Below are 25643 nucleotides of genomic sequence, written 5' to 3'. Positions count from 1 at the left end.
TATCGTTTAGTATGTATTTTAAAAACAGCGGGTTTTTTGCTAAAAAGTTTGTACTATACTGGCACTTCGTATTGGAAGTGCGTACCTAGTTGCAGCTTACTGCAACTATAAACCATTGACAACTTAAAAATATAACTCATCATACTTTGGTCAGCAATTTATTCAAGTTTACAAACTAAACATTTATCAAGACACTATTATTTTTAACTAAGTGAAAACTCAACTATGATTGTTTTATACAAAAACCACATTATATTCAAAATTACTTTAACTTTAAGTAAAATATATCAATTATTCGTTCTTGTCTCACTGAAAATAGTGTTTAAATTTATTCCTAAATCAAATAGTTAGTTTGTATATAAAGTTTAAGTTTCTAAAAGAAAACAGCTTTTATAGAAAAAGAAAAAACAGCAAAACCAGAATATCAATAAACAAACACAAAATATTATCTAAAAAAATTAACAAGTCGTTTAGGCCTGAATATATGAGTATCGACACAAATTGTGAAAATATGTTTAATGCTTCAAACAAATACAAGCTTTGGTTTTAAATAAAACTTAAAATTCTTTAAAAAAAAACAGTAGAAATTACAACATTAATTTTGTTCCTTAAACTCTAAAAACAAAACACCGTTCAGTAAACTCTATTTTGCTTAAACCCTACAAACTATAAACATCATTTAATCACTTTAAATCAACATTTATGATCTTTACAGTATACTAAAAAAAAATTTAAACAAAGTCCTTTATTCAAAAACTACACGAAATTCCACTTCAAAACTTAAACCCTACAAACTATAAACATTATATCTAACCACTTTAAAACTTATCGTACCAAGAAAACACAAACAAAGTTTTTCACACTAACAAAAAACCCCCTTCAAATTTCCCCTTCCGACCTCTTCCGGTCCATGGCCCTCTTGTAGGCGGTGACGGCGGGCGCCACCCGCACCGGGTACGGCTTCCACTTCAGACACTCGATGTCGCACGGGATCTTGGGGTGGTGGGGGATGGGGTGCTGCGCGTTGGCGTCCTCTAGCGTCTTGGGCGTGAACGAAATTGTGTTTTCTCCTCTCGTCCACTTGATCATGTTGAAGATGCGCAACGTGTACACTATGTCTTCCTGATTGTAAAGATTTTGTTATTAAATCTTTTAGATTCATACTCTTGAACTAGTTCTTTTTTTAACAAAATAACTGCAATCAATATGTTATTTCAACTTTTACTTTATAAACCTGATTTGAAACTAGACTTTATTTATATCAATTATTTTTGCTTTTATGCATAAGTACCTCTTATATCCTTGTTCTAAAAACTGGAGTCAATATAAAACCAACTTAGTTATAATAAATAATAATAATTTGTTACTTTAAAAGTGCCTCAACACGATTTTATAAAGAATCTTTAGAAGTTAGGCCATACTCTTACAATAAACCAATAAACTCTTATACCTTAGGTTAACACGATAAAAAATTAATATCCGAAAAACTTTGACTGATACAAACTAGTATACTATGAGAAGTAAAAAAAAGATTAGTGTTTTTATTAAAGCCGAGTCAGTTGTATGTTTTTACAAATAATTTTAAAGTTTCATTTAATGACAACAACTTTGCTGAATTTAAGTTTACCACTTTAGTTCAGTTACAAAAACAAAACTTTTTTTTGAATTAAAAACAAATAAATATTATTCTAACTACTTTGGAATTCAAGTTTAAAGAGCTCTAGTAGTTAAAAAAATAAATTTTATTTAGAAACACAAAACATGTTCATGTACTGAAAATCTAAACAACTTAGTAATTAAAAAAGCAAAACAAATCACTGATGTAAGTATTAAAAGCTCAATAAGCACCAAGTTCTAAAACTCTTAACTATTTTTTTGATTACTAAATCTTTAAGTTTCCCAAAGGTTTTAAGCAGCGGCAAGGTAAAAAACACAGAACACAATTAAACTTCCACAAACCTGAGTCATGCAAGTCTCTTTGCTCAACTCCTCGATGGTCGCGTCAGGGTTCTCGTTGAGGCACTTGAGCAGGGTGTTCTTCCAATACTTCACGTAAGCTGCCTTGCCCAGATCCGAAAGCGGAGTTTCTGGGGATCCAATCTGGCCTCTTATCTGTCAGTTTCGTTGAAACAGTTAGTTAAGTAAACACTATAGTGGACAGAAAACACTACTGTTTTTTTAAATTCTATACTGAAACGCACTCGAAGGAAGATATATACATTTATAACTGATAAACAGCTTTACGAATAATTATTTTGCACAAAGCAATTAAAAAACTTCTCCTTTAACTTATTTTTTTAAAACCTTGAAAAAAATTTACTAACAAAATATGCAGTTATTTTACAAGTGATAAAAGTATATTGTTTTTTTACTTTGAAATAGGAAAAACTAATCTTTACTATTTGCGTAATCGAAAGACCATATAAAAAAACCAACCAACCTTTGCGAACTCGTAGCTGAACGATATGAGGAACCTGCCGTAGCCTTTGAACAGGTAATTGGGCAGAACGCAGATGCAGGCCAGGTTGTTCTTGGAAAACTTTTCCTTGCTGAAGAAGCCTGCTATGTGGGCGCCTTGCCGGTCGACCACGGTCAGCACGTAGAACTGGAAGTTTCCGATGTCGTAGATGGCCGTCTTGTGGTCGATGAAGAACTTGCCCAGAAGCGTCAGGTTCGTGCAGTAGACTCTGTAAAAATCGTTCAAAATAATTTATATTGATTTAAGAAACTAGAAGTTAATTACTATTTTGAAATAAAGTCATAGAAAGATATGTTTTTACTTTTAATATTGTGTTTTTGGTAATTCTTATTATATACTTTCCTCAACTTATAGTAAACAAAAACCATTACACTCATATAAATTGCATATATTTTATTACCACATTTAAATACTTGCTTTGTCAGACATAGTAAAGTAAAAACAACTTATAATTCAACATTCAGCAACAAACTTGTGAAAGAGCCCGTCCAGCTCGTATATGGAGATGTTTCCCCTCCGGTAGATTTCCCTTCCCTCCGGCTGCCTCCTCCCGCAATCGTGACGTAACAATGCGTCGGGTCGGGAGAAGTAGACGAGGCAGTACTCGCATATGAACAAACGTTCGCGGGTGCCGTAGAAGCCGGGGTAGGGGGAGTAGTACCACGTGTCTATGGTGTGCCTGCCTATCACTACCTGGTTCACGTACTTGATCTGCGTCCGTTTCTCGTGCTCCACCTCCGCTTTCCTGTTTGCGAAATTAATCAAGTTTAAAAGTTTGTTTAATTAACTTATAAACGTTTGTTTTTATTTTTGTGATGTATTGTTGTACAAGTAGGTGGTCACGAAATTTAAAAGACTGTACACATGATTGTTAAATTAAACTTTATTTTAACGAGTACCATTACAGATAATAAAATACGTGCACATTAAAACATTCCCTCATAATTTTTTTCAGATTGTGAAAAACACAGTTGTGCTTACTAAACTGGTTACAACCAACATGATTTAACCTTACAAAAAGATCATCAAATCTTTTTTTTATCAATTTGGAGAACTTATAAAGATATCTTTAAAAAAAAACGAAAATTCAAAACCAATTATTAAAGCAACGGTCACAAAAATTTTTTAACAACCAACAAGATAAAACGTTACAAAAAGATCAATGTACCAATAAACTTTTATAAAAACCTTGTACAACCTTATAAAAGATAACTTTGAAAAATGAAAAACCAAAATCTTTTTTTTTTTCAACCAATTAAAAACCTGGTGGCTTCGTCCATTTCCTCGAACTCGGTCACCGACATGGTCCTGATCTTCCGGTGTCGCGTCATCCTCTCCTCCGCCTTCTGGTTCTCCTCCTTCAACCGCATGATGTCGTGCGAGCTCACCTGCCGGCTGCTGTCCACCTTGTCCCCGTCCACCCACTGGTCCATCCTCCTGTCCAGGCCGATGCAGTGCACGTAAAACTGCGTTACCGACCTATGTGGGTGTAAAAGTATAATTTTAAATCAATAGTTTTAAATCTACTTTTTTTTCAAATAAATAGATAATTTAGTTCAATAGATAAGTTAATTTATAGATAACATAAATAATGTATTTGGAGTAAGTTAAAACTGTACCACCGACCTGCATAAGCCAGCTTGAATAGAAAAAAAGTTCAGAAATTACAAAATTATTTTTAATGTCCACCTGTCGAAGGGGTTCTGGCGAGCGGCGAACACCTCGCACGGCAGCACGCTTCCGTTCTTCGTCGTGACGTAATACTTGCCCGGCAACGCGATCTTGTCGTCATGGTACCTGATCCCCGTGGGGTTCTCCGTTGGGCGGGTGCTCAGCTGATGTCCTTCCGGTTCCTCCTTGGGTTTTTTATCCGGCATGATTTGCGACTCGGCCGAGTAGAACGAGCCGTCTGACGCCTGCTGACGTTCCTCGTAACGATCTTTGTGGCTTTCCTCTCGGTTTGGGGACTTTTCCAGATCGTGAAGGACTCCTCGCGCGATTTCTTCCATTTCAGCGAAATTTTCCTGGGGGAAGGGTATTTCGATGTTGGGAAGATCTTCTTGGATTGGGGACTTTTCGGGATTTTGAAGGACCGGGGAGTGGTCGAAGGGTAGTTCTTCCTTGTCGGGATCGTAGTCGTCAGAGTCGGAATCTGTCGAGTCGTTGGACTGCGCTTCCATCATCTCGTTCTGCAGCCATTCTTCGTCTACCTCATCGTCTACTTCGTCGTCTTCCTTGTCGAGAAGGTCGCTCAAGTTGTCGCTTTCTGCCGTTAAGAATGTGCCTTTTGATTGACAACAAGAAAACAAAAAAAAATTTAAAGTTACTTTAATTCATGGGTTTGTTACAATTAATCATTACTTCACTAAAACTTCACTACTGTGAACATTAGTGTACATACTGTACTAGTTTATTTTATAAAACTGTAAAATATTTTGAGTAAAAATACTAAATAGATAATTATAAAGATCATCTTTATTTGTAAAAAATAACATTTAACACCGATTAGCAGTTTGTTTTAAATAAATACTTCTGCTTCTAACTAAGCAATTGTAAATACTCTAAAATAAAGAGCAGATAAAAAATAAGGACTTAATGAACAACATACTTATTAATACGGCAAAATTAAAAAGCAACTAAATACCTGACGACATACTCTCTGCAAAAACATCTTCCTTAGGCGACATGGCATCAGCATCATCCCCAGCCAATTCCTTTTCATGCAGTAGTTTTCCCGCCAATTCCTTCTCCTTAAGCAGCTTCTTCCTCTGCAATTCAGCTTCGATGATGCTTTCCAGGTTCTGATCGATCACCGGCTTGTTGGAACTTCCTTCTTCCTGATTCCTCTTCCTGGAAGGAGTACACGGTTTGGATCCTTCCTTCGGTTCCGGTTCGTTGAACATGTCGAATATGTTGTCCATGCTTGTCTGATTGAAAAGTTTTTTTTGATTATGACTGTACATTAACCATATTTAAAAAGTAAAAATTATCATATTCTTAAATTAATTAAACTGGCGATAGTCATTTTAGTAGTGATTTTGTTAAATGTTTGTTTGTTTTCTTATTTGTTGTGGTAAAAATATAACTTTAAATAAGTTACTCAAATTTAATTTTGATTCATTTTCAGAGCAAAATTTAAAGTTTGTAATTGAATTCAAGGAAATAAGTTTAAATTTAATATTTCAACGAAACTATTATAAAACCTGTTTCGCCCTGTTGTAATTAAATTCAGAAAAACTAAAACAAATACATATGAAGATTATAAAGATTTTATTAAACTTTCAAAACATATTAAAAAAGATAATAAAGGCTAATGAAAAGGTTGAAGATACTTCGGATAACACCAAAAAGTATTATTAATAAATCATATTAAAAACTTTTAGTTTTCAAAACTATTCATAAATATTGAATTTTTTTTTGAACTTTATTGAGTTAGATACAAAAAAAATTAAGTTCTTTTCATAGTTGCCACTGATCAAGCTGAGAAAAATTTCCTGACTTTTTACCAAAATTTTCCTGACTTTTCTAAATCATACTCTTGAATCAAACTTATTCTAAAATACATAATCTAACACTTGAAACTATGTAAAGCTTTCAATAATTTTAATTCAGGTTAAAAACAACAGTTTTTTGCTGAATTCTATCAAGCTTCCAGTACATCACTTTAACCATCTGTGTATGATTCATGTTTGTAATAAACAGATCTATCAGCAAAATACTTGTATTATCACTTTATAAACACAGCTTGTCTAAAAAAAGACACAATTTTTTAGCATTTCCTAGCATAAATGTATCTAGATAAACAAATGACATAAAAGGAACTTTTACAATTTTTGTGTATATATCACAGTTTCACTAAGGAAGTGTACTTGCTACAGATTATCAATACTAAAAAGCTTATAAAATCTGCTTGTTCAAGTAGGGTACTTGTTCAATATGTTAACAGAAAATTTTTGCAGTTTTATAAAGGATATTTTACTAATTTATACCAGGTGAAGGCATTGGAATTAATATTAAATATTTTTGTTAACTTCCAGGAAAATTTTGGATTTTTTTCTGACTTTAAAGGACTTATAAACGATTTTTACCATTTGAAGGCTTTGAAAAACAAGGAGTTTTGTAAATTTATACTGACGAAATCTAAATTCTTTTTTAAATTTTATAAAATTTCCTGACTTTTCCTGACTTTTTTTCAAAACCCCCCATTTTTACCTGACTTTTGTCATTTAAAAAAAATTTTTCTGACTTTTCCTGATTTCCTGACCGAGTGGCTACCCTGTCTTTTATTGATTTGAAAACTTTATGAACTTACTAAACTAAGTTATTATTTAAAGATTTTAATATTAACAATGTTTTAACATTACATTTAATAATCAAGCTACTGTAACAATTCAAGTTTCTTTATTTAAGTTTCTATACTTATTTAATACTTCAGTAAAAAATTTTTAACAAATAGTTAACAAAGATAAAAAATTCTTCAATTTAGATAAATTAATAATTAGGAGTAAAAAATCTTGAATATAATTAGCTTAATAGAGAAACAATAAATTTACTTAGGTGATAATTAAAACAGTAATAAAGTTTAAATTAAATCAACTCACTTTAACAGCACTCTTGCAGTACTAGTTCAGAAGTAGGAATTTTTATACTAAAATTTTTAACCTGAAAAAAAGTAATAAGCTTTTACTAAAAATATGCAAAAACAAAAATTTTTAAAACTAAATAGGCACTTTTTTATAAGAAGTTAAAATTGAATAACTTTTAACCTTTAACTAAAATAAGCTATAAATCAAAAATTCAATTTAACAAGCCTGTTATTTTGTTCGTAAGACAATTAAAAAGTTTCCATTGAAGTATAGAGTAAATTTAAAATGATAAACGAACTTTGTAATTCTTTAATTACTAAACCTAGTAAAGTGTTTTAACTTTTTGTAGCATAAAAAAAACAAGACGTATTTGAATATGAAATCACTAAACTAAAATTATGTTGAACTAAGGATAATTTAATGAAGATTATTATTTACTATGACACAATAAAATTTATTTTACCTTTCAGAAAACATTTTTAACTTTATAATAAACTAAACCCGTAGTAAAACTTCAATAGTTGCAACCACACTGAAGTATTCTATTGAAATTAAGAAATAAAATAAACAAACATATTTAACTTTACTTAAAATCAAGAAGTCTTCTACTCAAAATTGTCTAATAAAAATTTTTTAACAAAAAAGCACTAAAAGTTTATAATAAAATAAGTACAGCAAAAAACTTTGAGATATGGAAAATTGTAATAAAATAAACATACTAAAAGTTCTACATGTAACTTAAAACAATTTAGAGCTATTAGAGAAGTTTTTTGAATAGCATAATAGTTTATAATAAAAAACTTTACTTGAAATTAAAAGCAATTAAGTAATACTAAACAAAACTTTGTTCTTTATACTTCTTGACCAAACGTTTTCGAGAAAAAATATTTTGAAATAACTAAATTTAACTTGAACCTTTTTTTTTTAAATAAAAAATGCGGATAAACAAAATAAACAGTGAACTAAAATGACAATAATGCTAAAAACTTAAAAACATAAAAATTGACTATCAGTTTTTTTATAAACTTCGATGTTTTCTCACTTAGTTTATCATAAAAAGCAAGCACATAAAAAAGTATTTTGAAAGACCCTAGTCCTTGCTAATGAGGTATTTTTCGATATCGACCAGTTTCTCCGCTTTCCCGCACTCGAGCAGCCAATCATAATGCACGAATTTGACATTCTTGTGCTCGTCGAAATCCTCGCTCCACGATTGGCTGCCGGTGATCACGTGGGTGACCTTCTCGTTCATGTATTCGCTGATCCTCCTACGGGATAAAATAAGTAATTTAAAATTGTTTCAAAACTGATGATCGCTTTTTTGAGCAAAAAATTGTTTTGAAAATTAAATCTCAAAATAATTGAAGTTGAATAATATTTTAGAAAAAAATATTTAAGCGAAACTTTTAATTTTTCAGTGCAAAAAAAATATTTATACCTTTGACAAACATTCTCAGGTTTATAACTACTTTGAGAAAATTGAGTCGAAATAGGTACTTTTATTATTACTACCAGCATTTAAACATAATATTTTATTTTTGAAACACTTTATTTAAACATTAACACTACAATACTAACCCGTGGCAGCAGATGATGATTCTGTAGAGGAGCTTTTCCGTTTCATCGTCCATATTTTTGAACAAAATGAAAAACTTGTGCTTCCTGAAAAATTGCGGAAGTTTTGGAAATTCCAGTTCGTCTGAAGAATTTTATTTGATAAAAAATTATTTAATCTTAAGCTGTCAGCAATTTAAAATTATCAGCCTAAAACTAGCATAAAACATAATAAATCTTTAAACAATTTCATCGGAAACCTTTATTCATAAATTTGTTTAAAATTTACTGAACTTTTTAACATCCTGAATTTACTACAAAAAAAAATTACAGGCTACATTTCAAAATTTGTAAAAAAAAATTACAAAAAAAAAAACTTACAGTTATCGAGATAAATAACTTCACTTCCAGCCGTAGTATCATGTTTATCATTTGTAGTGTTGTGTTTATCGAAACTTTCCAGGTCGATCACCTCAGAAATTTCAGCTGTTTTGTTTTTATTTTTTTTATTTTTATTAACGTCGAACTTATCCACGTCAATTATGACGTCACACTCCGTATCCGTTTCCGCGTCCCAAATAGGGTCATCATCGTCGATTACTGTTACGTCATTGTCGTTCGTGACATCATCACCAGGTGGTTTTGTAACGTCATTAGTTAGCTTTGTAACGTCATCACCAGTAGTTTTTGTGACATCATCACTAGTTTTGGCGGGAGCTTTGGATTTTTTTACGATACCTCCCCGAAACCTGTGTAAGTTTTGCTAGTTTTTATTTTTTGATGAAAAATGTTAAAAAAATTATAATAAAACTTTTTTTACTTCTAAAGAAAAAAGTACCATTCAATAATAGTGTTCCTTTTAAATTGATTAAACAAAATTTAAAAATTTGAATTAATATTTTTAGCAGTTATATTGTAAATTGCTTACACGTGAGCAATGGTATCGTCATCTTCTTCTTTGTCATCAAAAGTCAGGTCAATGTTGCTTGCTGGTGTATTATTATTTGTAGTAGTTGTGTTATTTGTTTTTGTTGGTGTCTTGAGAGTTGAAGTGCCTGCTATATACAAAAATTTCAAAGTTATGCTGAAGATATTGTATGTTAAAACGAAATAGTGTAAGTTTGTGTTCTAGTATCTTTTATTTAATTTAGCAAGAATTTTTTTTTACTTGAGTTAAAGCTTCTTAAAGACGTAGAGGTTATATTTTAAGCATGGTTGCCACTGATCAAGCTGAGAAAAATTTCCTGACTTTTTACTAAAATTTTCCTGACTTTTCTAAATTAAACTCTTAAATTAAACTTATTCTCAAATACATAACCTAACACTTGAAACTATATAAAGCTTTCAATCTAATTTTAATACAGGTTAAAAACAACAGTTTTTTGCTGAATTCTATCATCAAACTTCCAGTACATCACTTAAACAATCTGTGTATGATTCATGTTTGTAATAAACAGCTCTAAGAGCAAAATACTTGTATTATCACCTTATAAACACAGCTTGTCTAAAAAGACACAATTATTTAGCATTTCCTAGCATAAATGAATCTAGATAAACAAACGACATATAAGGTATCTTTACAATTAAAATCTTGAATTAATAACGAACTTTCACAGCTAAAATCTTAAAACAAAAACAAATTTTTACATTTGAAACCTTAAAACAATAAAGAACACAGTTTTTTTTAGAATTTCCTAGCATAAATATATCTAAAATAACAAAACAACATATAAGGAACTTTTACAATTAAAACCTTAAATCAATAAGGAATTTTCACAACTCAAACCTTAAAACAATAACGAACTTTTACAGTTAAAACATTAAAACAATAAAGAACTTAATCAAATACTGTTTATTAAAATGTATGTACTAAAATTTATTTTCTCTGTTTTTTTATTAGCACTTCAACCTCGTCATCTATGAAGATATGGTTTCCTTCATCTGAACTGCATTCCGCTTCATTTTCTTGGCAGTTAAAATAATTTGACTCATTTTATTTCAATCGCTCTCATCTGCTTCCCCTACACTTGTTGAAGAGAATCTTTTCTCTAAATCAAGCCACAACTTGTGGGCTTCATTTCTTTTCTTTTAGCACTCATTTATTATTACTTTTACTTATAAAATATTTCCTCTTATCATTTAATATAAAGTTTGTAACAAACAAATATACTGTTATTTACTTTAAAAACTTAAGTTACTCTAAAAAAAATACAAATAATAAGTAAATCTAATCTTGGCATATACCTCTCTTATAACTTATATTATAAATTTAAACAACTTTGAAAAAATTATAAAGAGGTAAAGTATACACATTAACTTGTTACATAAAATACTAAACTAACTGCTTAGTTATAAATAACTCAATTATTTACCTAAACAAAAAACACTTTGATTCTAAAATTATGCTAGGTAAAATTTTGTGTATATATCACAGTTTCACTATGGAAGTGTCTTTGCTACAGATCATCAATACTAAAAAGCTTACAAAATCTTCTTCTTCAAGTAGGGTACTTATTCAATATGTTAAAAGAAAATTTTTGAAGTTTTGTAAAGGATATTTTACTAATTTATACCAGATGAAGGCATTGGAAATGAAATTAAATATTTTTGTAAATTTCTAGCAAAATTTTGGAATTTTTTTCTGACTTTAAAGGACTTTTATTTATTGTTTACCGTTTTAAGACTTTGGAAAACAAGGAATTTTGTAAATTTAGACTGACAAAATTGACCTTTTTTTTTAATTTTATCAATTTTCCTGACTTTTTTTCAAAATCCCCCATTTTTTCCTGACTTTTCCTGACTTTTGTCATTTTTTTTAACTTTTCCTGACTTCCTGACCGAGTGGTAACCCTGTTTAAGTACCAAAATTCAACAATATTTAGCTTTGAAATATTTTTCCTTTTTACATCTGTATTAGTAACATTTACAAACTTATTAATAATGACAAACCAAAAGAATGATAAAAAAAATTTAGATTAAAGTACTCATGCTAAAAATTATCCTTTTTAACTACTTAAAAACTTATCTACTTGCTCTTTATTTGAATTATAAAACTATTTGCAAATATTTTTTTTAAACTATAAAACTGTTAGACAAAACTTAGCTCAATAAAATATCTAGTTAAATTAAAACAAATTAATAACTAACGAACCTTTCATATCGTACTTTGCAGTGTCAACTCTCTTCTGTTTTCTGTCGCAGGCCAGTATCCACCTTTTATTGACAACAGTTGCATTGGGAGATTGCTGCAAAACTTGCTGAAACTTCGGAGTGTTTTTGAATGCACATCTGGTAAGAAAATAAATATCAATCTCAAATTGTTATGAAAAATTATCTAAGTTTTCTAGGACACTTGTTATACTTATTTTAAGTATGATTTAATTTTTAAGTTAAATGCCTGAGTTAAAAATGAAAACAAAACATTTTTTAGTAGTATCGGAAGCTTTAAAGCACTTACTAGAAAATAATATTTCATTTTTATGAGTTACGTTTAACATTTGAATTGCAAAACGAACATAGAGATATAAGAAGAAAATTATCATTTTATTTTACTTGGTTAATCTATTAAGCTAATATACTTTTCTTTTGATTACTTGTATACAAAGTTATCTAAAAATTAAGTTAACAGAAGATTAAAAAAGTCATTCGACCCTTTAACAACAGATAAATCAAAACAATAATTTTGTATAAATCTCAAGAAAAATTGCAATTCTACTATATAAATTAAAAATTAAGATTATTGAAAGTATATTTGTATAATTTTAAGTTAGGACTTATATAGAAAAATTAGAAGATAGTTTGATAATGCTAATTGAAAATTATTATTAATACCTTAAACTTTGTGGAACTATAAAAAAAACTTACATACAATTAATTGAATTGTTATCAAACATATTATACTTTCAGGTGATTCTAAATATTACTATCATCTAAAAATAAAAACTAAAGTTGGGTAAATATTACATTTAACTTCATAAAACCAAAAGTTTACCTGTAAAAAATTATAAATACAGTATAAACAAAAGTTTTTAGACTCAAATACACCGACATTGGATACTAAGAAACAGATAACAATAAATCAAATCATAAAATAAAACTTAAAACGTAATTAGCTCTGAACTATGAAAAAGTTATTTTAAACTATAAAACTTAAACCTCTAATTAGCCTTTGAAATTTTCTAAACACGACATAAACAAAAGATTTAATACAATTACACCAACATTTTGCAATTTATTACATTTTTTTACAATTTATATACACCAACATGAGATGCTAAAAAATATTTTATTAAACAAATACACCAACATGAGATGGGTGCAACTGCCGGGCACCCAGTCCCTGCAGTACTTGGCCCCCATGTCGCAAGCCAGCTGCCTCACGTCGTTCCTCTCCGGGTTCTGGTACCCCGACAGCACGAACACCACCCCGCGCAGTATGACGTCATAATCGCCATTATGGTTGTCGTCGTCGCCGTAGTCGTACGAGTGCTGGACCTTCGCTGTGAGTTTGTACAAGAATTTTATTTGTATGAATTACAAGAATTTGTTGTGAATTACATGTTAGCTTGCATGTATATTTTATTCAGGGTTGCCAAAAGTTGTTTACAGATCTTTTAAAGAAATTTTTTGTTCCATTTTTAGCACAAAATTAAATTTAAGGTAAAAAAGTTGTCTTTAACGGTATAACAATATTAAATGCTTTGCTGTAGTTTACGCGTTAACTTGCAAGTACTTTGGTTTTACCTTCCATAAAGAGATAATAAAATTATTTGTGTAGGAATTTTTCTTTTGCATAATTTATACAGCTTAACAATCTTAATGTTCGTAAAGTATTTCATTTCTAGTTTTGTTAATTACTTTTGGTATTAAAATTTAATAACAAAAAGCTATTATTTTATTTGTTCTTTAGAAGCTTAGACAATTTTCTTATCATTGAAATTATACATTTTTCACTGATAAAAAAAAAGAAAAATATCATAACTAAAAAAAATGTTTGATTTGTAAAACTAAAATTTATGTTCTAAGAATACAAATTTTTAAAACATAATTTTGAAATGGTTTCTCCAAAAAGTTTCTCAACTGTATGAGGTTTATTCAAAAAATGCAACTATAAGTTTTACCACATATTAATTTTAATTATGTATAGTTGTAAAAGCATAATAAATTATAGTAACAAATTTAAACTTTATACGGATTTTAAACTTTCAGTTTTGCATATTAAACCTCACCATTATGTAAATGCATTATCAAAAAATTACATTCAGATTTCAACTCTGATTATATAACTAAGTATTATTTACAAAAGAGCATGTGTTAGACAAACTTTTATCGGAGGGATTTTTTGCGTTTGAAGATTTTGAAGTGCAGGGCTGGTCAACTCTTGAACTGGGTATAGGGGTCTTGTTGCTTGGTAACGGTGCTGTACAATTAAAAGTAAAGTTATAAGAAAGCCATAAATAATACAGTATAAATGAGTTTATGTTTTTAGTAGTAATTTCAAAAGTTTTTTATTTACTTTATCTTATCTTTTTCTGTTAAGTAATACTAACTTTAAAGAGTTTAATTTGCTGAAAAAGTATAGACCTTGCAAACTAATTTCATTAATGAAAATAAGTTAAAATGATTAATTTGCAACAATAGCAATAACTTTTAGTTTACAAATCATTTTATTATATCATAGTAAAGTGTTTTTCTTATTTTCCTTTAGAAACGCAGAAACTGTTTACTTATTGCAATTTTAATCAACATAAAAATAAATTTAATAATTATACTTGGAACTATTTTTTTGCAAAAGGCAGGCAATGTGATGAAAACAATGATTGTGAATTAATTCTTAGTTTAAATTAATAGTTTTTAAGTGAAAATTTTATTGTTTTACAAGTTTTCAACATAACTAAATCATTATTATTTAACTTTTTTATTTGATATATGCTAAACTAAAAGTTAATATCTGCTGACTTGGTTATAAAAATTTTGCATTTAATAACTAGTATAAACAAGTACTCACTTTTAACTTTAGGTACTGGTGTATTTTGAGGTTTTTTCGGAGTAACATCTGTTTTGCGAGGTATTTTCTTTTGAGGTGTTAATGTGCTGGAACTGTCATTAAGTTTACGCTTCTGAAATAAATACAATTATCTAAACCTGGTTTCCAAACTAAGTTTAAAAAAAAAACAGCTTTAATATCTAAAATCAAATATGTAGTTTAAACAGTTTTAACAAAGGAATCAATTCAAGTCGAAATTCTTTTTTTGAAAAATATTCTTTACAAATTTAGAATTTTTTTACCTGGTTTGTCATTTAATTTTCTTATTACAGAATAGAAGTTTGATAATCCACAGCAATGAACTTAGTAACTGTCTGAACTAATAACAACAACTTTAAATTAGTTCTCAAAGCCTAAACCTTATTTCAGAGACAAACAACAAAGCCTAGTATGAGTACCAAAGGGAGTGTCAACAACTTTTATTTTATACTTTAAATATTAATGTTTTATTTTCAAACACAGCTCATATATTTATTTAAATCACAGTGTTATTTTATAAATAAATATTTTAAACAATTTCTAATTAGTTTCTGCAAAAAAAAAAACATAAAATACCAAAGTATGGAAGCATTCTTTAAGAAAACATATCTAATTATTAACTAAAAATAATTTATTATTAATGTATTGATGTAAATGTCAAAAACACTTAATTTATTATATTTTAATCAGAAATGGCTACAACAAGTATGGTATTATTTATAAAATTGTCAAAATTTTTAGAGTTTTCTAACTTTTGTATTTATTCCAAAATACAAAAATATTTTCTTCTACATTTATAAAATTGAAACATTATAAATAAAGTGGTTAGACTATTTATTAGTAAATCTTACAAAAACTTACTTTTAGCATAATTATTCTAAATACTTAATCATAACAAATTTTCACTCTTACTCTCTCTCTCTGTAATTCAAACTTGAACAAGACTTGACTTGTTTAGTAACTAATAAAGTCAAAAACAAGTTTAACCGAAATGCTCTAATATTTCAGAGAAAAAATAGGGACATATTTATTTTACAAAAATAAAAAAAGTAATAAATATTATAGCCTGGAAATGTAGTATAAAAGTTAAAAATACTGTTTAATTTATATTTAGATTAGTTTTGATATAAAGTGATGTAAAGTAAAATATTAAGTAACATATTTTTAGGTGCAAACTATGACAGTAAGCAAATGATTAAAAAAATCAAAAATACATAATAACGAATTCAGTAAGAAAATACGCTATTAAATTTAAAATACTATTTACTTACTATTTTATCTGACATTTGCTTTTTCTTTTTAATTTTTTCAGCAATCAGTTCGTCGGCCTGTTCTTTTGTTTTCACACTCATTTTTTCCACTATTGCTGTAAGAAAATGCTTTTTAATAAAATATTTATTATTGATACAACACTTATTTGTATGATAAATACCGTTTAAACACCATTGTTAAGATAAAATACAGGTTTAACAAGTAACAAACTTTAAAATAAATTTTATTTTATATCATGGTCTAGTATCACCTTCTCGTTATCTATAATTGTAAGTGATGTCAATAACAAAATAATCAAAAAATGTAGAAAAACCTAAACTATCAAATATCCTGCTTATAACAATTTATAAATAAACAAACAGATAACAAATCCGTTCTTGACAGCTTCATCCACCAAATACTTCCTTATTGAGCTCGCATCTATTATTTTGTCGGGTTTCTTCTGCGGCAGGAGCTTGAACGCCCCAAACTGCTTCACTTTCGGTTCCTGATGTTTCGGTAAAGGTTTTAACATACTAATTGTTTTTAAAGATTTTATTCAAAAGTTGTTAAGTTTTCATGTTACTTGAAATTTATTTATTTTTTTGAAAACATTAGTACCTATTAAAAATTAAATAAACTTCAACTAAAAACCCAATCTGGAGTTACAATTGATTTTAACACAAGTATTTTTAAAAGTGATTTAATCAATAAAGTTACAATTTAAACTCACTCTGTAGATGTAAGTTATCATACTTTTTTACTAGTTTAATGCAAACATAAGGTAAAAAATCTATTAAAATTAAACATACTTCAACTATTACGCTATCAGGAGTCACATGCTTTCTATCAACTTTTTCTTCAACTGATTTCAAAGTTATGAACGCGATCCCGTATTTCACTCTCTGCAAATAAGTTTGTTATTTAATTAAAAATCTATAATAAGTTAATAATATAGTTGTTAGTTTAATTACAATAACCTTGCGAAATTTATTAAGTAACTTTAGTCCAAAAGTAACTTTGTATAAGTAAAGTAAAAACTAGTAATCAATTTTACATAAATTTAACCAAACATGGTTAAAAGAATTAAAAAAAGACATTAATAAAAAAGTTTGTTTTAAGTAAAATAAATATTTTAACAATTACAAAATATCAATAATTGTGTTGAAAATAAATTTACATTTCGAATAATTTTTATTATTTATACTAAATCACTAAACAACATAGTGCACAAAAATACTTTGCATCATTTACTTTATCACAAACAATTATATATTAAATAAATTACAAAACAAAACTTAGATAAAATTTTATGATAAAGTTTCAAACAACTTTCTGAAAGCTTTATTAAAATTTTTTCAGACATTGAAACAAAAAATTAAACGTTGAAAACAACACTTAAAAAATAAGTTGACAACTAATAATTACAACAAAGTAAAAGAAAATTTGTAGGTTACATTTTTTGATGTCAATATTAACATAATTTTCAGAACTGTGTGAACATTTATTTAATTAAACTATTAAATTCATATGTTATTAAAATGTATATCTTTATACGAAGTTCATTTTTTATAAATAATGCATTACACATGTTGATTCAAAGAAGACTTTCATGTTTAACTTCATATGATATTAAGTTAACCGTGAAAAAAAAACTGTAGGCACAAATATTTAAAAATATGTATAATCTAATTATTATATTAGTAGTACATAACACATATTAAGTTTTACATAAACATAATACTAATAAAATTAAAACACCTTGTTGAACGGCTGAGTGCAGACAATTTTTATCCTGTCCCACATTTGTGAGCTGACGTTGGGCGCGAACTTGGACGTGTCGAACATTTTGACCCTCGTGCACGAAGTTGAAACTCTGCTTTCGTTTGAAGACATGAACGAATGCGAGTTGAGAAGAACCTGAAAACAAAATGTGGGCTAAAAACTATATAAAATAATTATTGTTATTATTATTATTAACTATTAATATTATTAAAAACTATAAAATAATGTAATATAAATGTTTTGAGTTTGTTTAAATTTCAATTTTCTTAAAACTTAGCACTTAAAACCGAAACTGAGTTTCTTGAAATAAGTAAGACTTAAGCAATTATTTAAGTTAAATTTTTTTTTTAACGTTTGTACAAATTTCTTTTTTTTCAAACATTATTGTACTTAAAATCTAAAATTGAGTTTCTTGAAATAATTAAGAAATAAGCAATTATTTAAGTTAAAAACTAAATGAAAAGTTTTATGCAGTTTTCATTAAATATAGCTAAGAACCTTGAAAATAAAACCAGTGTAGTTTTAATTCAAACAACTACCTGATATATAAATAAGAAAATGAAACAAGTGTAATTTTAATTTAAACCTTATAATTGTCGTCATTGGAAGCGGACCTGGCAACGTGAACGCTTACAAACGCGCTGCCGTCATTTCCAATATCGATGTTGGATATCTGGTGGCATTTGTCCAGCTGAACGATGCAACTCGCGCTCGACTCTCCCTCCTTGCCGCATTTCCAACCTCCCTTGCCGCTTATCAGGTTTGCTGCTTTGTTTCCCTGTGTAAATTTGTTTATTATATGCTCTAATTGGAAAACTTACATTTTTGTTTCAAGAGTTTTATTTTGACTAGTTATATTTTTTATTAGTTTATTATATATATTATAATTGGAAATTTACAATTTTTTTTTGTTTGATAATACTTTTTTATCTTACGGAAGATTTAAATTTGTTATACAAAAATGGTTTAACTTTTATTTAAAATTGGTAAAAATTTACAAATTTTTAATGAGTCACAAATGTCTGTTTTGGTGTAAGAAAATTTGATAGTAAGGCAAAAAAAAAAAACATTAATGTTACTTTTTCAGAAATTTTATATAGTGTATAATGTTACGACATACAATAAAAAACTTAGTTGATGTAAATATTAAAACATAAAACAATTAAGCAGAAAAAAAAATTATAAAACACAAACTTTACATCATAAATAATGAAGCATTATAATTTAAAAAATAAATTTCAATGTTTAAATCAGCTTGCTTTTCAATACATCAGAACAGTAGTGACCTTACATTGAAACTTAAAGCTTTTGTAACTGTTCTTTTTTTGTAAACTTATGATAAGTTATTCTGTACGTTTGTTTTAATTTCACTAACAATTGAAAAGACTTATTCCTATTTTTATATAAAAATAAAAACAGGTTTTTGATTAAATTTATTAAAAATGTAACTTCTATTTTTTTTATCACCTTAACATTAAAACAAGGTGGCAGCAATCTTTTATTAGTAACAAAAATTTTAAGACAAATTTTTTTATGTACTCGGTTGTTTATAAATATTTTTAATAAAACTAAGTTTAACAACAACATTGTAATAAAATACTTATCATTAGGCTGACATCATTGCTTATTAATAAGTAAACCATTAAAAAAACAGAAAACTTTTGGTTGTTTGAACAAAGCATACTAACAATAACTTAAAGATAAGTTAAGGATCAATAACTTTCTTAATGAGTTGCATCTGACTAACTGAATTGATCTTACTGACCCCAGTTTTATTTATTTAACAAAATAATCACTTTTAGAAAGTTAATTTTTGTAGGAAATAATAAAATTTAAAACTGTTTATATAAAAATTTGAAAATTTATAATTTTATAGAGTTCAAATAGAGATAAGCAAAATGAATATTTTGTTTACAACCAGGTTTAACAAAAGTTTAATTTGCACATTGTTACTTATTTAAATAAGCTCTTTACATTTTAGTAAATTAAGCAATCTTTTTTAGTTAAGACAATTAACTATTTAGAATTCAAATAGTTAAATTTATAAGAAGTAAGAGAAACTCAAAGCCCTTGGCTTATTATTTTATAAATAACAAACTTTTCTTCAAAAAACTTGAACATCTATAACTTGGTAAAAAATATAAAACTTATTAGTAGAAATAAGAAAAATGCAAGCACTTAAATTATTGTTTATAAACATTTTAAGAAATGACTTAAACTTACAATATCTTCACTGCTGAATGAAACAATATGGCTAAGTTTGACTGTTGGCATTTTATTGATTTTAAAACTATCTAAAAACAATTTTTTAGCGTTAAATAGATTAGATATATTTAATTGTCTAAAAGGTCTATAATTAATGCTTATTTTCTACTTAAAAACAACCGAAAATTTTGATTTGTAAATTCAAAACAAATACATTGATAATATAAAACAGATGCATTTTTTGATGATTTCACAAAGGATGAATAATAGTTTTTTAAACAATCTTGAAGGTTTATACTTAAATATGCAGTTAGACAAAAAAATTAGAGTATGAAATATAGGTTTATTAAGTCATTGTTGACAACATCAGGCATTACTACTGGTACCAAGTTTTTATTCTTTCTATAGAAAACTTTTCTAGCTCAAAACATTTAAGGTTAAAAAAATATGCAAAATACACTTATAGCCAAGTACTTTAGGAAGCTACTACTTAGAGTTTGTTAGTTTTTGTTCATACAAAAATTTTTACATAGCTTGTAAAGTAAAATTGATATAACTTTTGACTACATATAAAAATTAGATTTTTTCAAGAGATTTAAAAATATTTATTATATACAAAATTTTAATCCCATTCCAATATGAGTTTGGTTAACTGTGGGATAGTAATAACTTGTTTTTGGAAAAGTCATTTTAGAATTTTAAAATTTAAAATGGTGAAGGTGAAATATTTTTTATCATTCTAAGGCAACTACTAATAAAAGGATATAGCCGGTAAGATTATAAATGGTTCCTTACGGGAGGCAAAACTAAAACAGCAAATAACTAGAAATTCTTAAAGATCTACCTCCTCCTACGTTTTTTGAGATAACTACCTCAAACTTTCAGAAAATGGTCCTTGCAAAAATTAGAAAAATCTTTTGAAACAAAATTTTTAAAAAAGTTAAAAAATAAAGTTTTGTGACAAAAAAAAACTTTTTATTTTTTGTAAATTTTTAATTTTATTTTAATTCTTTAACAGAATTTTCTAAATATTGTAAAAAAAAATTTGAGATATTTATCTTAAATAACTTAGTAGAACATAGATTTTTAGTGAAACAGTCTTTTTTTTTTAGTTTAAATTTGAACCTTCCATAAGCCATAAGGAACCTATTGTTGCATCCAACTTTTACCACTTGTACACAGTGGGCTGAAAACGTGGATCAAGCGGCCATTGACATAAAGCTGTCATAAAAAGCCGTATAATACAATTTAAAGTTACACTTAGTGTTACAATATGACTAATGTTTGTTTTTATTTAAAAAATATTTAAAATATTAATTTGTAATAAAACTTTAAAGAAAGAAACTTTAAAAAAAAGAAAATAAAAATTGGCTACCTCAAGAGTCACATTTACTCCCATTTTAGTTTAAATATGAATGAACTTTCAATATCAAGCAGTTTGTTTTATCACTCTAAATGCAGTTTGTTTTTAATTTAAGGCTGTTCTGTGTATATCAAAGTTTGTATTATTAATAACGTTACATTTGTATTAGTTTATCTAAAGAAAAAAACCGTAAACATTTTGAACAATAAAAACTTTTATTTGTTGCAAAACAGTGCAAAAAACAAAATAATTTAGCCTGTGATTAAAAAAAAGTACTTTAAATTTACTAGAAAACATGAAACAAACAGTAAGTTCTTAAAACTTCTTTGAAATTAAGTTTCTAAAATGAATAAAACACTCTATTCAGTAGCACAAAGCATATGTAACAACAATTCCCATTCTGAACTACATGATGAAACTTTTTCATCTAGCTGCAAACAACTTCGCGCAGTATGTCCAACTTCTTTACAATAAGTGCAATTCAGTCTGTCTAAAGTGTTGTTAACATCGTAGTCACTAGTCCCATAATCAATTTAAACAATCTGTTAAATTTTCATACTGAGAAGTTTTCCTTGAAAAGTTCATTCTGTACTGTCTTAGAAACTTGTTGTTAGCTTCCAATCCACTTGGTGTAATTTAGCAAACCTCTACCGTTGTTTTGGTCAATTAGTTCAGCACTATGTGCAAGAACAGTATGCACAGTTGGTATAAAGCAAATCCATTTAACCGAAATGACCAGCATCATTGTTTTTTGACATAAAACTGAGTATTTCTCTACATTAATCTTTCTGTTAGAACTTATGAGGCATAAAATAATGGAAACATACAAAATAATTTTGTCAATGTTTTCTTTTAAACTAACATCAGAAATATGCTTCGTCAGCAAAGTCCTAATATTGGTGTTACGCAAAGTTTTGACTTCATTACCTGTTGTAGAAGTTCTACCATGGCCTGTTGGATCCGGTTTTTCAAGAGCAACATTAATTTCTTCTTCTACACTTTTCTGAATTTTTCTTTTTGACTCAATCAAATTATTTACACCTTGACTTTTAGATATTCCTTCAAACTTCGATTTTGACCAATTAAAATGTCCAGCCACAGCATGATAACATATTTTATAGATCCATCCAAAAACTCTGAGGTAACTGTGAAGCGGATGTAAAGTCAAGTGCTCTTCATTTGTAATTGGTTCCTTAGTTACTCCCTGTCTAACCTTATAGTCATTTGGTTTTCGATTTTTAAGCAAGTGCCATTTCTCTTCACATATTTGTTTTGTTTGTTCAAGAGAACGATCAACATGAAATCCTGCTTTAACATAATCTAAAGTATTACACTGTTCCTTGCTATAACTACAAAGGCAAAAACCTTAAATTTGCTAAAATAGTAAAAAAAACTATTTTAATAACTACAACATATGCTAAGTTACCATGTTTTGACCAATACTAACTGTTCTCATCATTCTTGAAGCTTTAATGATCTGTAAACAAAAGTAAGTGAATCTATACACATTAAGAACCTTCTAGAACATAAAAAATGGTCTTTTTTGTCATAGTGAAAACCAGGGATAGGATATTATATCAAATTTTTTAACAGAAATATTGCTTGTAAAAACTTAAAAAATAGTTATATTCCACATGATAGATTTGTCTGTAAATTTGTATATAGAATCCTTGTCATTTTTACTAAATTATAAAAAAAAAAGTTATGTTGGTTGTATGGTGGCGAATTGAGAAAATTAACCTTAAAGAATACCCTAAATTGCCAGAAAATCATCAATGAATTTTCGACGAGAATAGAAGATTTTTTAAATGAGAAATAATATACTTTTACATTTAAATAGTCAAAGAATTTTGACTTTTTTCAATTAACACTAAACCAAAGAAATGAAAAAACTTAAAAAAAAGTATTTGTATAAAAGCTTATAAGGTGTTTTTTAACAGTAGATGTAGACCTTAACTTTGACAAAATTTTAAGCATTTTTCAAGGCATTTTTAAACTTAAAAAAAGCAAACTTTGGCAACATTTAAGCTTACACAACTTTTAGTATACTATAAGCAGAACAGCCAGTATTTATTTCGGCCATCGTCAACAAGTTGAGATGTTTTATGCCATCGAATATAAACAATGAACTTCACCGCACGATCTACATCTTGTTGAACCATACATTGTTGAATCATACTTGTTGACGATGGCCAAAATAAAGATGTAGATCGTGCGGTGAAGTTCATTGTTTATATAAGCAGAACAGAAATAAACCCAGTTTTTAAAAGACGAAACCCTGCTCTAAACAATTAAATAAAAATCTTAATTTAACTGTTTAATCGCAAAAATAGTCAATGGCCACTTGCCAGCCCACTGTGTTGTATCTCAAAAAAATATGTAGAGTTTTCAAAATATGTAAAAGTTTCTTGTAGCTTATTTAAAACTCTATAAAATAAGATCAAATTGTGAAAAAGTTATTTTAAGTGATTTAGCTATACATACTTTATAACTTAATTAATACTTTTATTTAATTTAAAAATTCATATATACAGGGATGACACTCTTTAAAGCAAAAAAAAAAGGTGAGTAACTATTTAAAGGGTTGCTAAAAGTTTTTGGAATTTTTTTTCTAGGTTTTCAAAATTTTCTCTAGGTTTTAAAAAATACACATTATTGGTTCTATTTTTAGTTTAAAGTTTTTGTAATGTTTTAGATTTATTTGAAATGTTAATTTAAGGTAAATAGCATAAAAACATTGAAAAGATAATGTAAAGCTCTTTCAAATGTATGTTTTTTTTTAATTTTTGAAAAATATTGATGAGGCCAAATAAATTTTTAATATGGTACATTTTTTGCATCTAATTAAAAATTTTCTACTTAACATGTATAACTTGTTTAAAGTTCTAGGTTTTTCCAGGTTTTTTTTTTAATTTCTCGAATTCCAGGTTTTTTAGCCTAAATTATCAAAATTCAAGGTTTTTCCAGGTTTCTAAGTTTTTTGGCAACCCTGTATAAACTACACTTAATGAATTAGCTTTTTTTAACTTTTGTTAATTATCTTCAAGCCAACAGTGCACTTTTGTGTTTTAGTTCTGTGTATTGTTTGAGCACAAAAAATAGCCGAAGTAAAATAAGTATTAAAATATAAGCTTATTGTTATTTTTTTCAACTTATTAACAAGCTTTAAAATGTCAGATAACTGTAAGAGGGTGGCCACTGTTTCTTTTTTTTTTTGTAAAAATACAATTTTACTCATCCATTTTGAGTATAAAATTAAATCTAAAGTAAAATACTGTTTCAAACACTATAAAAATGTTTAAAAGATACTGTAACGCTTGTAATGCTACCTAAAAATGTGTTTTGCAAGAAATAAATTGGTAACTAGTAGAAAATATTTTATTGTATACAACATATTTATTGAATAAATTTAATACTTAATTATTCTAATTGCAAAAAATGTTCATAATTTTAGATTTTTAAGTTTTTTAATAATTTTTGTTCAACATTTCAGGTTTTACTTGAAAACTATAAACTATCAAAGATTTTCTTTCAAGTTTTAAAGTTTTTGGTTTTTCAAGGATTCCAGGTTAAATGGCCACACTGCTGTAAAGACAACTCAACCATGAAAATAAGTTTTGGTAATTAACTAGGATGATGCACCAATGTCAACTGATGTTATATAAATTTAAATTTATCTAATGTAGGCTCTAATTTAAATCAAAGATTTTAGAATTTTCTTTTAACAAAATAAATAATTCCAAAAAGTACGCACCTTTGTAGGTAGGTAACAGAATTTTTATTTACTACAAGGTTTAAAGTTATGCAAATATACTTATTTTTTATATTTAGTGATGTTTTCATGAATTTTATTAAAGACTAAATAACAATAACTATTTACAGATCGAGACGAAGACAAGCTTTTTAGAGTAAAGATAGAATACTGTAACTTCTGCTGACCTTTTAACTAAGTTCAACATGTCATATACATACAAAATTTAATAGTGACATAAACTAAAAAATCTCTTTATGGAATTGTTTATTTATTTTAACCTAGACTAAAACAAAAAACCAAACTTGTAACTTTGACAACTTCAACAACATATATCTTACTATTTACATAAAGTTTTCTTATTTAACACTAAGTAAATAAACTAAAATAAACAAACTTTCTTAGTATAGTAAACAGTTTTATTTATGAATAAAAATAGATCACTAACTAATATAATGAACTTTTAAATATAAAATAAATATTTTTATTTTTTTTTATTAATAAATACATGGATTAATACTTTTCAAAATTCTATCATTTTAATTGTAAAAAAATAATGTGTAAAGAAGTAAATAAAAATATTAATAATAAAATTTTAACAAAACACACTTGTATTATAACATAAGCTGGGAAAGCAATAAACA

General features: G+C 27.4%; 2 protein-coding genes across 2 annotated transcripts; both read right to left on the bottom strand.

The window, feature by feature from the left end:
• Nucleotides 1-494: 494 nt before the first annotated feature.
• Nucleotides 495-7143, bottom strand: LOC145843139 (histone acetyltransferase KAT8-like). Its single transcript, XM_082950604.1, has 8 exons — nucleotides 7081-7143; nucleotides 5124-5406; nucleotides 4169-4745; nucleotides 3743-3958; nucleotides 2952-3224; nucleotides 2441-2687; nucleotides 1960-2112; nucleotides 495-1122 (listed from the first exon to the last, which is right to left on the bottom strand). Exons 2-8 carry the CDS (start codon nucleotides 5398-5400, stop codon nucleotides 880-882), a joined length of 1986 nt encoding a protein of 661 aa, XP_082806730.1. The 5' UTR covers nucleotides 5401-5406; nucleotides 7081-7143; the 3' UTR covers nucleotides 495-879.
• Nucleotides 7144-8015: 872 nt separating this feature from the next.
• Nucleotides 8016-19967, bottom strand: LOC145842975 (DNA repair protein XRCC1-like). The gene is made up of 14 exons (XM_082950450.1): nucleotides 19904-19967; nucleotides 18267-18458; nucleotides 17657-17815; nucleotides 16708-16800; nucleotides 16277-16403; nucleotides 15916-16010; nucleotides 14627-14738; nucleotides 13943-14038; nucleotides 12926-13118; nucleotides 11771-11907; nucleotides 9548-9677; nucleotides 9001-9368; nucleotides 8644-8764; nucleotides 8016-8333 (listed from the first exon to the last, which is right to left on the bottom strand). Exons 1-14 carry the CDS (start codon nucleotides 19952-19954, stop codon nucleotides 8156-8158), a joined length of 2052 nt encoding a protein of 683 aa, XP_082806576.1. The 5' UTR covers nucleotides 19955-19967; the 3' UTR covers nucleotides 8016-8155.
• Nucleotides 19968-25643: the final 5676 nt, after the last annotated feature.

The sequence above is a fragment of the Thalia democratica genome, chromosome 1, assembly GCF_965202585.1.
Source record: "Thalia democratica chromosome 1, ktThaDemo2.hap1.1, whole genome shotgun sequence".
NCBI lineage: Eukaryota > Metazoa > Chordata > Thaliacea > Salpida > Salpidae > Thalia > Thalia democratica.
Note: the sequence above shows the minus strand (reverse complement) of the source record. Positions and strands in the feature narration are given on the sequence as shown.

Bases quoted from the DNA above. Each gene is read 5' to 3' on its own strand.
- LOC145843139 (XM_082950604.1), bottom strand. From the start codon at position 5,400: ATGGACAACATATTCGACATGTTCAACGAACCGGAACCGAAGGAAGGA. The intron at 3,959-4,168 runs GTGGACATTAAA...ACACCCACATAG, and splicing joins CGCCAGAACCCCTTCGACAG to GTCGGTAACGCAGTTTTACG. The intron at 1,123-1,959 runs GTTTGTGGAAGT...CTTTACAATCAG, and splicing joins AAGAGACTTGCATGACTCAG to GAAGACATAGTGTACACGTT.
- LOC145842975 (XM_082950450.1), bottom strand. From the start codon at position 19,954: ATGCCAACAGTCAAACTTAGCCATATTGTTTCATTCAGCAGTGAAGAT. The intron at 17,816-18,266 runs GTTTAAATTAAA...TTTTGTTTTCAG, and splicing joins CCAATGACGACAATTATAAG to GTTCTTCTCAACTCGCATTC. The intron at 14,039-14,626 runs GTGAGTACTTGT...TTAATTGTACAG, and splicing joins ACCAGTACCTAAAGTTAAAA to CACCGTTACCAAGCAACAAG.